At 38.7% G+C, this 15,368-nt stretch overlaps 1 protein-coding gene across 6 annotated transcripts in view; it reads right to left on the bottom strand.

Moving 5' to 3' along the window:
• ANKRD45 (ankyrin repeat domain 45) overlaps positions 1-13,252 on the bottom strand; it is a 43,371-nt gene extending 30,119 nt beyond the window's left edge. For 2 of the 6 annotated variants that reach the window (XM_081493796.1, XM_081493799.1), the window contains exons 1-2: positions 13,213-13,252; positions 9,690-10,053 (exon numbers count right to left, since the gene is read on the bottom strand). In XM_081493796.1, coding sequence (XP_081349922.1) covers positions 9,690-10,038 — 349 coding nt within the window. In that variant the 5' untranslated portion in view covers positions 10,039-10,053; positions 13,213-13,252. Of the gene's footprint in view, positions 1-9,689; positions 10,054-12,414 lie in introns of all 6 variants that reach the window. The other 4 variants (XM_081493798.1, XM_081493800.1, XM_081493797.1 and 1 more) reach the window with 2 other exon arrangements.
• Positions 13,253-15,368: the final 2,116 nt, after the last annotated feature.

The raw sequence follows: 15,368 nt of genomic DNA, 5'->3' as shown, positions 1-15,368 counted from the left end.
GGTGTTTTTCTTTCTGGCTTACTTCACTCTGTATAATAGGCTCCAGTTTCATACACCTCATTAGAACTGATTCAAATGTATTCTTTTTAATGGCTGAGTAATATTCCATTGTGTATATGTACCACAGCTTTCTTATCCATTCGTCTGCTGATGGACATCTAGGTTGCTTCCATGTCCTGGCTATTATAAACAGTGTTGCGATGAACACTGGGGTACACGTGTCTCTTTCAATTCTGGTTTCCTTGGTGTGTATGCACAGCAGTGGGAGTAGTATTGTTCTCACTTACAGATAAGAAAAAAAAAAGCACAGAGAGGATAAGAACTTTTCTCAAGGTTGCTTAAATTGAGGAAGGTCATTGATAAGGTCAAAATCCCAAAACTGAGATGATGATAGTCACAAACAAGTAACAGGCCATGGAGTAAATTACTCACTTATCTAGAATATTTTTCACAACCTGCCTACTACCAGCAGTACCAGACTCTTTGAATTCTCCAAATCATATCATTTCATGCCTCTATAATTTTGCATATGCTGGTTTTTCCTGCCTGATAAATTTTTTTAAGTATAAATTTTATATTTACTTAGCATTAATATCAGTATTTGTAAAATTGAGTTCAGAATTCATTTTTTAAATTAGTGAAACTAATACCCATTTTATTTTTTTGTTCTTCAAGTTATTTTAATTTATTTATTTTTATTCTTGGCTGCCTTGGGTCTTTGTTGCTTCTCATGAGCCTTCTCTAGCTGCAGTGAGCAGGGAGTACTCTTGCTAGTAATGTGCAGGCTTCTCACTGCAGAGGCTTCTCTTGTTGCAGAGCACAGGCTTTAGGTGGACAGGTTTCAGCAGTTGCGGCTTGTAGGCTCTAGAGTTCAGGCTCAGTAGTTGTGACCCACAGGCTTAGCTACTCCATGGCATGTAGGCAATGGCACCCCACTCCAGTACTCTTGCCTGGAGAATCCCATGGACAGAGGAGCCTGGTGGGCTGCAGTCCATGGGGTCACTAAGAGTCAGACATGACTGAGCGACTTCACTTTCACTTTTCACTTTCATGCATTGGAGAAGGAAATGGCAACCCACTCCAGTGTTCTTGCCTGGAGAATCCCAGGGACGGCGGAGCCTGGTGGGCTGCCGTCTATGGGGTCACACAGAGTCAGACACGACTGAAGCGACTTAGCAACAGCAGTTGTGACCCACAGGCTTAGCTACTCCATGGCATGTGGAATCTTCCCAGACCAGGAATCGAACCATTTCCCCTGCATTGCAAGGCGAATTCTTATCCATTGAGCTACCAAAGAAGTCCAAGACTAATACATTTTAAATACAAAAATATATAAACATAAAATATCAGATAAAAGCATAATTATCAAACAAATGTTAAGTATATACTGTCATTCTATCAGCAATATAAACTGTCAGATAAAACTAATAAAAATTAAAGATTAAAAAGCAAATACTATTAAAGGTTAAAAAACTATAATCATGAAAATCACAAATAAAACATTATTTTATTTTTTAAGTGGGTCAATGGTTTCAACAGGACATTTCTGTGCAAATTTTTTCAGCTATTGAAGTTTTTCTCATTCAACATTAGTTGGAAGTAGTTATAGACTAACACCTAACACTTTCCTTCAAATTATCTCATTTCTAATTTTAAAAGACAGAGATAAATCTGGACAGTTTTTTGATTTTTTAATAGAATTGCAATCTTTCTATTGAGAGAAGGTTGTAATCTTTTTCTCCAAAGAAAACACTGATGGCTCATATTTGTCTTTGTTAGTTTCCACATATAGAGAGAGAGTCCATTTCAGTTTCCCTACCAATTTCAAAGCTATGAGATTCACATTCTACTTGTTTGGGAGGCTTGTGAACTCAAGAATTATTCTTACAATAGAATTTTCAATACCACAATATGGACCATCTACATTTGTAATCTTCAGTTTGTCTTTTTTATATACACTGAGCAATTAAATCATTGAAATTGTTCTCAATCCAAAAATGACTCTGATTTCATACATTTAAAATACCAAATAAAACTATTATACCTATAAAAAGGCCAGTATTTCATTACCTAAAATAGTGGGTAAGTACACCAGGATAGCAAAAATATTTTAACACTAAAATCTGCTATTGCAGTTACTATCTGATACTGCAGTTACTGCCGCCTGCCACGCCCTATCCTTCAACTTCCTTTGTCTGATAAACCCTTGGTCATTATTCAAGATTCCATATATTGGACTTCCTTGGTGGTCCAGTGGTTAAGACTCCACACTTCCACTGCAGGAGACATGGGTTCAATCCGTGGTCAGGGAATTAAGATCCCAAGTGCTACATGGTGCAGCCAAAACAAAACTCAACATATTGCCTCTTCTACAAAGCCTTCCTTGACCATGTTCAACACTTTCATGTAAAGCTGACTAATCTCTCCTCTGAGCTATCACTGTACCTTGTCTCATCATATATCACCTATTTACACATCTGTTTTCTGCTAACTGTGAACTTGTTCAAGGTTGCTGAATTCATTCATCTTTCTATCCCCAGTTCCCAGCTCAAGATCTGGCTATTCCTCCACCTTTAACAAATATTTACTGACTGTAGGGAAAGGCAGAGTTTAAAACAGTATTTAGTTTCAATCATGCTTGTTTGAGTGTGGCCAGGTTGAGAAACCAAAGCCTTACCAGAATCAAAGGTGGTTCCACCAATAACCTACAAACTGCACACAAATGTCCTTGGCTCAAACAGAAAACAAGGCACTTCCCAACAGACCAGAAGTTGGTAGTACAGAGAGCTCAGACTGTAAGAACTGCTTCATCCTCCTTGTTTTGGATCAAAGAGCTAAAATTGTAAGAACTGTTCCATCCTCCTTCCTTCAGATCAAAGAGATGAGATTGTAAGAACTGTTTCATCATCCTTCCTTTGAATCAAAATTGTCCAATTCTCCAATATTTAAAAGGGAATCCTGAATACAAATGTGATCTCTGAGAATCATCCACAAATAAATGGCATACATCTTCTTAAAGAGATATCTACCACAGTTCTTCACCCAAGTGTCCCTTAATTTTAGGCCAATGGCTTCTTATGTTGCAAAAATCAATAGTGTTCACATATATACACACAATTAATGATCCTTAAAAAAAGAAAATTCTATCATTTGTAACAACATGGATGAACCTGAAGGGCATTATGCCAAGTGAAAAAAGTCAGAGAGAAAAAGCCAAATACCACATGGTATCACTTATATGGGAAAATCTAAAATAAAAAATTAAACCCATAGAAACAGAGTAGAAAAGTGGTACCAGAGGTTTGAGGAGTGGGGGAAATAGGGAGAGATTGGAAAAAAAGTAAAAACTTCAGTCAGAAGATGGAAAAGATCCCAGGACCTAATATATAACACAATGACTATAGTTAATAATTGTACTATATAATTGAAATTTCCTGAGAGTAGAACTCAAATGTTTTGACAAAAAAAATCTTTTCACTGATCTGTTCTCCCATGTAAACAAGCTCATGGGAACTGAATCAATATCAACCAAACCAATACCAAATTTACTGGCAAACTGTAATGTAATTCATTATTTTATAATGATTTAAGTAACAGTTAGAACTGGACATGGAACAACAGACTGGTTCCAAATAGGAAAAGGAGTACATCAAGGCTATATATTGTCACCCTGCTTATTTAATTCATATTCAGAGTACATCATGAGAAATGCTGGGCTAGATGAAGCACAAGCTGGAATCAAGATTGCCAGGAGAAATATCAATAACCTGAAATATGCAGATGACACCACCCTTATGGCAGAAAGTGAAGAACTAAAGAGCCTCTTGATGAAAGTGAAAGAGGAGAGTAAAAAAGTTGGCTTAAAGCTCAACATTCAGAAAACTAAGATCATGGCATCTGGTCCCATCACTTCATGCCGAATAGATGTGGAAACAGTGGAAACAGTGGCTGACTTTATTTTCCTGGGCTCCAAAATCACTGCAGATGGTGACTGCAGTCATGAAATTAAAAGACGCTTACTCCTTGGAAGGAAAGTTATGACCAACCTAGATAGCATATTAGAAAGCAGAGACATTACTTTGCCAACAAAGGTCCGTCTAGTCAAAGCTATGGTTTTTTCAGTAGTCATGTATGGATGTGAGAGCTGGACTATAAAGAAAGCTGAGCGCAGAAGAATTGATGTTTTTGAACTGTGGTGTTGGAGAAGACTCTTGAGAGTCCTTTGGACTGCAAGGAGATCCAACCAGTCCATCCTAAACGAGATCAGCCCTGAGTGTTCATTGGAAGGACTGATGTTGAAGCTGAAACTCCAATACTTTAGCCACCTGATGCGAAGAGCTGACTCATTGGAAAAGACCCTGCTGCTGGAAAAGATTGAAGGCAGGAGGAGAAGGGGACAACAGAGGATGAGATGGTTGGATGGCATCACCGACTCAATGGACATGAGTTTGGGTAAACTCCAGGAGCTGGTGATGGACAGGGAGGCCTGGCGTCGCAAAGAGTCAGACATGACTGAGCAAATGAACTAAACTGAACTGAAGTAATAATCACCAAGTTGACTGGTACAATTAGGTTAGCCAGTTCATGCATACATTTCATTATAAAATCATATTCATTGAAACGGCAAACAAGCTTAAAATTTCCCAGATCATCATATACCATCTAAGTCCTGGCTCCTTTTAATTTAGCAATTCTTCTCTCAATTTCTCTCTCTCCTCTGGCATTTTACTATAAGCAGCAAGAAAAAAGCAGGATGCACCTTCAACTTCTGTTAAATGAGAAGACTTCATGGTAAGCATGAAATCAGAATGAAGATATGGATTATCTTAGAGTACCTTATCAAACTCAAAAGATTGTACACCTATCTTCACACACTGGAAAATATCTAACAAGAGGATGGCAATACCCATATCAGTTAGTCAGAGCACCCTCTCCCTGGAGTGCTGGAGGTACATTATCAGATATTTGATTTAGGGCTCTCATTTTCTTTTATGTAGTATGATTTTTAGACATTACTATTAGTCCCATTTTTATGGATGTAATATTAGATATTACTATTAGTCCCATTTTTATGGATGAAGAAACTGTAGCATGGAAAGGTTATATAACTTTCCCAAGTTAAATAGCTTAAAATTCAATATTAGATAAATTTTGCTACAAGTTTTCCACAGCCTTAAGAAAGGCTTCTTCTGTTCCTATTTCCCCAAAAGCTTTCATCATGAATGAATGCTACATTTTCTTTTAAAAGACTTTTCTACATCTATTGAGATGATCAGGTGGTTTTGTTTATAAAATCTTTTAGTGTAGTGAATTATACTAACAATTTTTCTAATGTTAAAGCCATCGTTGAGGTTTCCCTGATGGCCCAGTGGTTGAGAATCTGCCTGCCAATGCAGGGGACACAGGTTTGATCCCTACTCCAGGAAGATCCCACATGCTGCGGAGCAACTAAGCCCATGTACCACAACTTCTGAGCCTGCGCTCTAGAGCCCAGGAGCCACAACTACTGAAGCCAGAACACCTAGAGCCTGTGCTCCAAAACAAGAGAACCACTGCACTGAGAAGCCCGTGCTCCACAACGAGAGAAGAGCCCCCGCTCTCCACAAGCACTCGAGCAGCAACAAAGACCCAGTGCAGCCAGAATTGATAAATCTTTTTAAAAAAAAGCAAATCCTTGCATAAATGGGATAAACCCAAGCTAGTCCAACAAATGTTTCAACACACAACATTAGATTCAATTCGTTAATATTTTAAGATGCTTGCATCTGTGTTATTAAATGATTGGCCTATAATTTTGAGGAACTACCACACTGTTCTCCATAGTGGCTGCACCAGTTTCCATTCCCACCAACAGTGTAAGAAGGTTCCCTTTTCTCCACACCCTCTCCAGCATTTATTATTTGTAGACTTTTTAACGATGGCCATTCTGGCAGGTATAAAGTGGTACCCCATTGTAGTTTTGATTTTCATTTCTCTAATAATTAGTGATGAAGATCTTTTCATGTTCCTATTAGATCTCTGTATGTCTTCTTTGGAGAAATGTCTATTTAGGTTTCTGTCCATTTTTCAGTTGGGTTTTTTTTTTTTGTTGTTGTTGTTATTGAATTGTAAGAGTTCTTTGTATATTTTGGAAATTAAGCCCTTGTTGGTCACATCATTTGCAAATATTTTCTCCCAGTTCATAGACTGTCTTCTCATTTTGTCTATGGGTTACTTCATTGTGCAAAATCTTGTAAGTTATATTGAATACATCTTTAAATGGGCATGTTTTTAATATGTCAGATGTAAGAAAAGATGTTTGAAAATTGATTTCACCTTTTTTTATTGTTTTTAATTGACTAGTAGAATATTATAATTATGTATGTGGGTCACATTATGGCTTGTATTTGATTACTATTATTGCACTAGACAAGGCAATTGATGAGAAACCTAAATAATAGAAGTGTCCAACAAAATGAAATAAGATTAAATATCAGATATTAATAAATTTCTTAAATATCCACTATTATTAATTAAAATAGGATGTCATTCTGCAAGAATAATGAGAATAACAACAATAAAACCATAGTACAGAACACACACAGCGAAAGCCAGATGCAGTATAGTAATTAGGAGAAATGTTTAAAAGTTATTCTGCCTGACTTCAAATTCTGCTTTTACAGCCTACTAGCTACCTGTTTCTAAGGAAAGGACATGTTTCTAAGCCTGTCTTATTGAGCACAAATACTTCATAAGGTTCCCCTAGGTTCAGATTCAAGATGCAACACAGGAGGCTCCTGAACTCACCTCCTCCGTCAGACACACCATACCTACAGTTATTTGTGGAACAGTTCCCTCTGAGCGAAATCCAGAAAACAACTGGGCAATTCCTATGCATCAGACAAATGAGGAAAAAAACACATGCCAAATTGGGTAGGAGAGGCTGAGTCATAATCTCACCATAAACTCCCCGACACAGAGGCATAAAATCGAGAGGGGACTCACAACTCCCAGCATCTCCCAAAGGAGTGAAGGGCTTGACGCCAACATCGAGTACCCCCAACTTTAAGACTTCCAACAGAGAGATGGGGCCCCAAGTGCTTGGCTCTAAATGAAGCCCAAGTTAGTAGATGAAGGAAATAAAGATCAGAGCAGAAATAAATAAAACAGAGACTAAAAGACAACAGAAAAAAATCAGTGAAACTAAGAGCTGGATTTTGAAAAAATACACAAAAGAGAACTTTAGCTAGAGTGTGAGGGGAAAGAAAAGAGAAGACTCAAATAAATAAAGTTAGAAATGAAAGAGGAGACATTATAACTAAACACCACAGAAACACAAGGATCTTTAAAGACTATTATGACCAACTATGAAATGACTGTCTCAGAAAGCACTCCCATGTTCATTTCAGCCTTATTTACAACAGCCAAAATATGAAAATAACCTAATGGACACTTACGATGGATAAAGGTATTGTATCTATACACAATGAAATCCTATTCATTCATAAAAAAGGAAGAAATCTTGCTATTTGCGACAACGTGGATGGAGCGTGAGCGCATTATGCTATGTGAAATAAGTCAAAGAAAGATAAATACTGTATGATCTCTCTTAGATGTGGAATCTAGAAAGAACGAACTCACAGGCACAGAGAACAGAATGGTAGTTGATAGAGGCAGAGCATGGTGAATCAGGGAATTGGGTGAAGGAGGTCAAAAGGTAAAACCTCCAAATACGTTTGGAGGGCATACTGCATAGCATAATGACTATAGGTAATGATATGTATTGTGTATGTGAAAGTTGCTAAAAGAGTAGATTTTAAAACTTGTAATGACAAATTTTTTCAGAAAAAATGACATGACAAATGTTAACTAAGTGTAGTTGCTGTTGTTGTTGTTCAGTTGCTAAGTCATGTCCAATTAAGTGTAGTAATCATTTCCTAATATCCACATACATCAAATCATTATGTTGTATACCTCAAACTAATAAAATGTTAGTTGTAAATTATATCTCAATAAAAAAAAAAAGCAAATCCTTGCATAAATGGGATAAACCCAAGCTAGTCCAATAAATGTTTCAACACACAACATTAGATTCAATTTGTTAATATTTTAAGATGCTTGCATCTGTGTTATTAAATGATTGGCCTATAATTTTCCTTTCTAATACTTGTCCTTAACTAGTTTTGCTATAAAAGTTATCTCATAAAATAAGCAGTTGTACAACTCTCTTTATATTCTATGGAAACTTTGTGTAAGCTAGAGTAAACCATATCTTTTAAAACATTTGAGTTAGGAATTGGAAAGGGTGGGAGAATCAGGCAGATTCTGATTACCTATTCAATTTTTTAAAATAATCGTTGATCTAATCAAGTTTCTATTTTTTTTTTCTTGACTCAATTTTAGTTATATATATTTTATTGAAGAAATTGTCGATTTCATCCATGTTTTCAAATGTATTATCATGAAGTTGTTTATGATATTTTCTAATAATTTTTTAAATCTTATTTTTTCCTGTGTGAATGTTTCATTTCAAAATTCCAAATATTATTTACACTCTGTCCTTTTTTTCTCACTAAACCAGATTTTGGTTTTGTTTGATTCTCTTCATTGTGTTTGTTTGTTTGCTTGTTTGTTTTGGCTGCACTGTGCAGCTTACCTATCAGGAATCTCAGTCCATTAGGGATCAAACCTGGCACCCTGCAGTGGAAGGCGGACTCCGAACCACTGGACTGACAGGGAATTCCCTCTCTATTGTTTCTTTATTTTCAACGTCATTATTTTACTCTATTATTTATCTTCTTCTTTCTTTGGATTTTCAGTTGTTATTTTTCTAACTCCTTGAGTTAAATAGTTTGCTTTCTAATTTTCAATATTTTTTATTCTAATGTATATATTAAACTAGAATTTTAATTTTGGTTTTATTTCACAGAGTCTGACATAGCAATCCTGTTGCCACCTAAATATTTCATAATTTCTATTTTATTTTCTGTCACCAACAGATAATTGAAAGTGTGTTCCTGTTTCCAAAATTATAGGGATTTTCAGTTATCTTTTTGTCACTATTTTCTAATTTTATTTTACTGCGGTCAGAGACCACAGACTGCACGCTATAGTTTATTTGATAATTGTTGACACGTCCTTTATGGCCTAACACATGATCAGTTTTTGTAACTGTTCCATGTAAGCAAGAAGAAAATGTATATTTGCTATTTGCTAAAGACCACTGTTTCATTTTCTACAATGACCATGTCTTATAGTTTCAATTTGAAAAAAACAGTGACTTAATTTAAAGAGCTAATTGAATAATGACTGCAAAAATGAATAAATCTTCCAAGGAAATAGGTAATAAGATTATTGAGCATTTACTATATACCAACTTTATATTATCATACTTAATCCTCATAACCTATAAGGAAAATCCTATAAAGAAAATATAATCATCCCCATTTAGTAGATGAAACAGAGACACAAAATGATTAGGTAACTTGCCCAAGTCACCCAGTTAATAAATATCAAATTCTGTATTCTTAATACTATGCTATACTACAATAACATGCATATACACACACATTCATATATGTATTACACACACACACATAACATATGCAAAATATAAAGCAGGCACATCAAATTTCTCCAAATTTAAAGACAATACATGGTATCTTTAGGTAGTTACAAGTAACAGGGATGAGAGAAAAAAGACAAAATACCTCTGGTGGTTTTCTCATTCAGATTCACACCATATTTGGCCAAAGCTCTAATCACATCACTTTGCCCAGCCATGCAAGCTGCATACAACAAATTTCTCCCAACTATGTCTTCCTCCAAGAGCAGCTGCATGGCCTGCTCGTGGTGAGCGTTCTCAGGATCCTCAAAAATCTTCTGCAAACCTTCTCCATCCCCTGTGAGAGCAGGTGGTAAGAGGGGGTTAATGGTGGCAGTTTCCTCTGCTTCTTTGGATTCTTCTTCTTCTTCACTATCATCTTCTTCTTCTTTTTGCGGTGAGGAAAATATTAATTTTTCTGAACTCTCTGACTCTGGGGGTACTTCTGACTCCATTAACTGCAAAAATACCTGAGATCAAAACAGAGAAAAAGTAGTAGAAACATACTCAAACAAATCAGCATTTATTTATTTGATCAGTCAACTGACAATATGAATGGAATGAAAATACTTAATTGATTCACATTCATTCAATCAGTAAAGTTTATCATGCACCAATAGACTGCCTGAATACATACTAAAACGCTGAATGTGTGATGCAAACAGTAAATTCAATAGGAACAGGAGAAAAAACATCAATGTGGGTGAGATTCACTAGGAAAAGATTGAAAGAGAATGTTAAAGAGACTCATCTGTTTAAACAAGGGTCCATGTTGGGGAGAAGTAATAAATACAGTTGGATCATTGAAGCCAGATTATTAAGACCTTAAAAATTGGGTCACTTTGCCGACAAAGGAGAAGACAATAGTACCCTACTCCAGTACTCTTGCCTGGAAAATCCCATGGACGGAGGAGCCTGGTAAGCCGCAGTCCATGGGGTCGCTAAGAGTCAGACACGACTGAGCAACTTCACTTTCACTTTTCACTTTCATGCATTGGAGAAGGAAATGGCAACCCACTCCAGCGTTCTTGCCTGGAGAATCCCAGGGACGGGGGAGCCTGGTAGGCTGCCGTCTATGGGGTCGCACAGAGTCGGACACGACTGAAGCGACTTAGCAGCAGCAGCAGCAGCAGCCGACAAAGGTCCATACAGTCAAAGCTATGGTTTTGCCAGGAGTCAAGTACGGATGGGAGAGTTGGACCATAAAGAAGGCTGAGTGCTGAAGAACTGATGCTTTCCAACTGTGGAACTGGAGAAGACTCTTGAGAGTCCCTCACACAGCAAGGAGATCAAACCAGTTAATCCTAAAGGAAATCAATCCTGAATATTCATTGGAAGGACTGATGCTGAAGCTGAAGCTCCAATACTTTGGCCACCTGTTGTGAAGAGCCGACTCACTGGAAAAGACCCTGAAGCTGGCTAGGAAAGACTGAAGGCAGGAGAAGGGGCAACAGAGGATGAAATGGTTGAATGGCATCATCAACTCAATGCACATGAGTTTGAGCAACTCCAGAAGATAGTGAAGGTCAGGGAAGCCTGGCGTGCTGCAGTCCATGGGGTTGCAAAGAGTCGGATACAACTTGGCAACTGAACAACAATGTGAAATGAGCAAAACTGTGTGGTAGTTTGAACATTCTTTGGCATTGTCTTTCTTAGGGATTAGAATGAAAACTGACCACTTCCAGCCCTGAGGCCACTGGTGAGTTTTCCAAATTTGCTGGCATATTGAGTGCAGCACTTTCACACCATCATCTTTTAGGATCTGAAATAGCTCAGCTGGAATTCCATCACCTCCACTAGCTTTGTTCATAGTAAAGCTTCCTAAGAGCCACCTGACTTCACGCTCCAGGATGTCTGGCTCTAGGAGAGTGAGCACACCACTGTAGTTCCCTGGGTCATGAAGAACTTTTTTGCATAGTTCTTCTGTGTATTCTTGCCACCTCTTCTTAATATCTTCTGCTTCAGTTAGGTCCATACCATTTCTGTCCTTTATTGAGCCCATCTTTGCATAAGATATTCCCTTGGTATCTCTAATTTTCTTGAAGAGATCTCTAGTCTTTCCCCTTCTATTGTTTTCCTCTATTTCTTTGCATTGATCGCTGAGGAAGGCTTTCTTCTCTCTCCTTGCTATTCTTTGGAACTCTGCATTCAGTTGGATGTATCTTTCCCTTTCTCCTTTGCCTTTCACTTCTCTTCTTTCCTGGGCTATTTGTAAAGTCTCCTCAGACAACTTTTTAGATATTGAAAAAACTAATATGTTTGTTTTAGATAATAGTTTTTCCCATAAGAAATATGTAACTTACGTTTACTACGCAGTGGGTTTATGCTATTGTTAAAATAATTAATAAATCTTTTTTATATTCTGTTTTAAGTTCTACTTCTTACTAGATTTGTAATAGTTACTGTATGGATAGATATTTTCTTGGCCCAGAAAAGTTCTAACATGAATCAAAATTGCAACCCCACCACATATAACCAACAGTTCATACAGAACATGACCATGGAGAGGAGAGGAGGTCTGGAACTCTGAAGTCAGAATGGCAGAGCAGACTATGAGTCAGAAGACCCATGCTTTAGCCCTGGTTTATTAATAATGTGACTTTTCTGAACTCATTCTCAACAATGAATTGAGAATAGCTCTGCCTTAATAAATTAGTGTGAATTTTAACTATAAAATTTGCATTCTTTGGAGGCTGCTAAGGCCCTCGTGGGGATTCCTGGGTGGCTCAGTGGTAAAGTATCCACCCGCCAGTGCAGGAGATGGGGGTCCCATCCCTGGGTCAGGAAGATCCCCTGGAGAAGGAAATGACAACCCAGTCCAGTATTCTTGCCTGGGAAATCCTATGGGCAGAAGAGCCTGGTGGGCTGTAGTATATAGGGTCTCAAAGAGTCCGATGCCACTTAGGAACAAAACAACAACAATGCACTCCTAATATAAAATCACATAGGTCTCTACTTCACAAGTATCAGAGTCTGGTGGGAAAGACACAAGCAAATCAGCAATGACACAGTGGGATGAAGGACATGATAAGCAAAGGGTGCTTGGAAAGGAAAGAGACTGGACCTCCAAATGAGACTCAAGAGTGGGGCGGTGCCTAGAAGGCTTCCCAGAAGAGGTGACACTTGGTATTGAAGAGCAGGAGTCTTAAAAGGAGAAGGTATTGGGATAAGCAAAAACAAAGGGCCAGGAAGGCACACAAGGCTGTATGAAGTTGTGGTAGAGGGACAGATCTCAAGGGCCTTTTAAACCAACTGAATTTTTTCTTCAAAAAATGTAGTCCCTTGAGGATTTTAAGTGCCAGCTCAAGGAGAAGGCCTCAAAGGGCTCCTGGGGTTAAACAAAGGGAAAGCTGGACGACGAAGATGCGGAGTGGCAGCCTCAGAGGAGAGCTGGGAGTGGGCCGGAGGGGACGCCTGAAGCACGGGGTCGACCCTCGGAGCGCGACCCGCGACGCAGCGCTCGGTTCTGAGGCAAAGCCTGAGGACGCCGCGGTGGCGCCCACTCTCCTCTAGCCAGAACCGAACAAAGCGGCGGGGAGATGACAGTTGTCCTCTACACCCACGTGGTGCGCCGACCCTCGCCCCTCTGACCGCGGACCCAGACCCGGGACTTTCGGCCTCAGACTCACCGCTCCCAAGGCCCCAGGATTGCGTGGTTACCATGGCGACGGCGCACCCGGCGCGCGGCAGCGCCACCCCAAGCGCAGCGACTGCGGCGCGCAGACGTCAAGGTTGCAAGGTGCAGGGAGCGAGAGGCGAGAGACGCGGGAGACTTCGTCAAATTGTTTAATTCGCTGTGTTTGGACGGTGGAATGCGGGGTTTTTCTGCATTTTGTAAGTTTACAGTTATATGATCTATATTTATTTTACAACTTAAAAAATAAAATTTAAAAATGAGATATGTGTGTGTTGGTTGCCAGCCAGTCTTAGTCTGACCTTTGGCCTTTAAACGGAAGAATTTTCTGGAAATATGAGGATGCAGTCTAAACTACGAAAGGTTGTAATTATAACGGGCAACTTGCTTAATTTTCTAGTTTACTGAGGCTCTTTTTCCTATGGTTTATGGTCATTGTCACCAACAAGAAACGCTACAAGAGACCTCACAAGTGCCAACTATGGCAGGAGCGGAAGCAGCTTGGAAACTATTTCTCTTTTGGTTCAGGAATTTAAGATACAAAGCAGTTGACTTTTTAAAAAGGGGAGAAGGATGGAGGTGGGATAGGAGCATCGAAAGAAACCAGCAGAGAAGGGCAAAACTTGCCCAGAAATTATGTAAATATTCACATCGATCACGGAGTGAAAACCGGCAAGTTTTTGTACTGAAGAGGAAAACATTCATTTCTTTACTGTTTCTACAAGGAAATCATTAAGGAGGAGGTAATGTTTTAGAGGAACTCTAAACGTTTTACAGAGAAGGCAATGACAACCCACTCCAGTACTCTTGCCTGGAAACTCCCATGGACGGAGGAGCCTGGTAGGCTGCAGCCCATGGGGTCGCGAAGAGTCGGACACGACTGAGCGACTTAACTTTCACTTTTCACTTGCATGCACTGGAGAAGGAAATGGCAACCCACTCCAGTATTCTTGCCTGGAGAATCCCAGGGGTGGGGGAGCCTGGTGGGCTGCCGTCTATGGGGTCGCGCAGAATCGGACACGACTGAAGCGACTTAGCAGCAGCAGTAGCAAACATTTTAGCTGGAGGCTCAATAGCCTAGTGTTAAAGCGAGTATTTGGCTTAGACCCAAGCAAACTGTCACTATCATAGGTCTGAACTTCTGGAATACAAGAGTAATTTTGAAAAAAAAATTGGAAGTATAATACTAAAATTTCTTATTCAAATAAGTTGTGGTAATCAGAATTGTAGAGTTGACATTGTAGTCAGAAACAATAGTCTAGAAGCTTTGTCAGTTCTTGGCTTAATCCTGCACTCACTGATGTAGCACATTTGCTTTACTAAACACTCATTTCCTACTGAAGTTGGTGGAAGAGCGAAACATGTTAGGTGTTTCACTTTTAATATGTTCCTTTTCGTAATCTTTAGTTTCAGGAGAGCCTTTTAGTGTCTGGATGCAAGATGACTTATGATGCATGATTGTGCATGATTCTGTTTTTAATTAATCTTCATTGGACGTATTTGTGTATTCCCAAATACAAGTGTTTCTTGAAAGTCTAAAATTGAATTAAATAACTAAAAAATAAATAGAGTGCTTAGAGATTATTTGTAGTACTCTGAATGCCAGGAAGAATGGGAAGACATTAAATAGGTCTGAGAAAATTAGAAACAGAGGAGCCTTGTTCTCTTCTTAACTCCATGTCAGAAACAGCTGCATGATTCATTGGGGCAGGCTAGGTTTGAAACTGGCCTTAGGAAAGAGATTCCTGCCTCTAGCATGGACCAGATGCAGCAGATAGACTCCTACCATCACTTCTAACTCCCATGCCCCTCACGGAAAGCTTAGGATAAGAGTATTGAAGAGAGCATTGGATCTGAAGGAGACAAATTAATGTACCAGAGGCATGTCAGCAACAACCTGTGAGTGCTAACAATAGGGGTCAAGGAACACAGTGAAGGCCTGGTGTACAGAAGACTTAAGGAACAGATAATAAGCCCTCTTCAAGCCCCCCTGAAATTAGGTCAGCTTCAAGAAATTATGCTAGAAAGCTTTCCAAATTGATTGAATTTAAATTTTTTCTACTCTAAGAGAATGGGTCCTCTGAGTAGAATTTAAATTATTTTAATTATTATATTTCTTGTATTCTATACTTTTATACTAATAATCACATT

This window comes from Giraffa tippelskirchi, chromosome 5, assembly GCF_054371585.1.
Source record: "Giraffa tippelskirchi isolate mGirTip1 chromosome 5, T2T-mGirTip1v1.2.pri, whole genome shotgun sequence".
NCBI classification, from domain to species: Eukaryota; Metazoa; Chordata; class Mammalia; order Artiodactyla; family Giraffidae; genus Giraffa; species Giraffa tippelskirchi.
The sequence above is the reverse complement of the archived record's forward strand: the minus strand, read 5'-3'. Positions and strand labels throughout refer to the sequence as shown.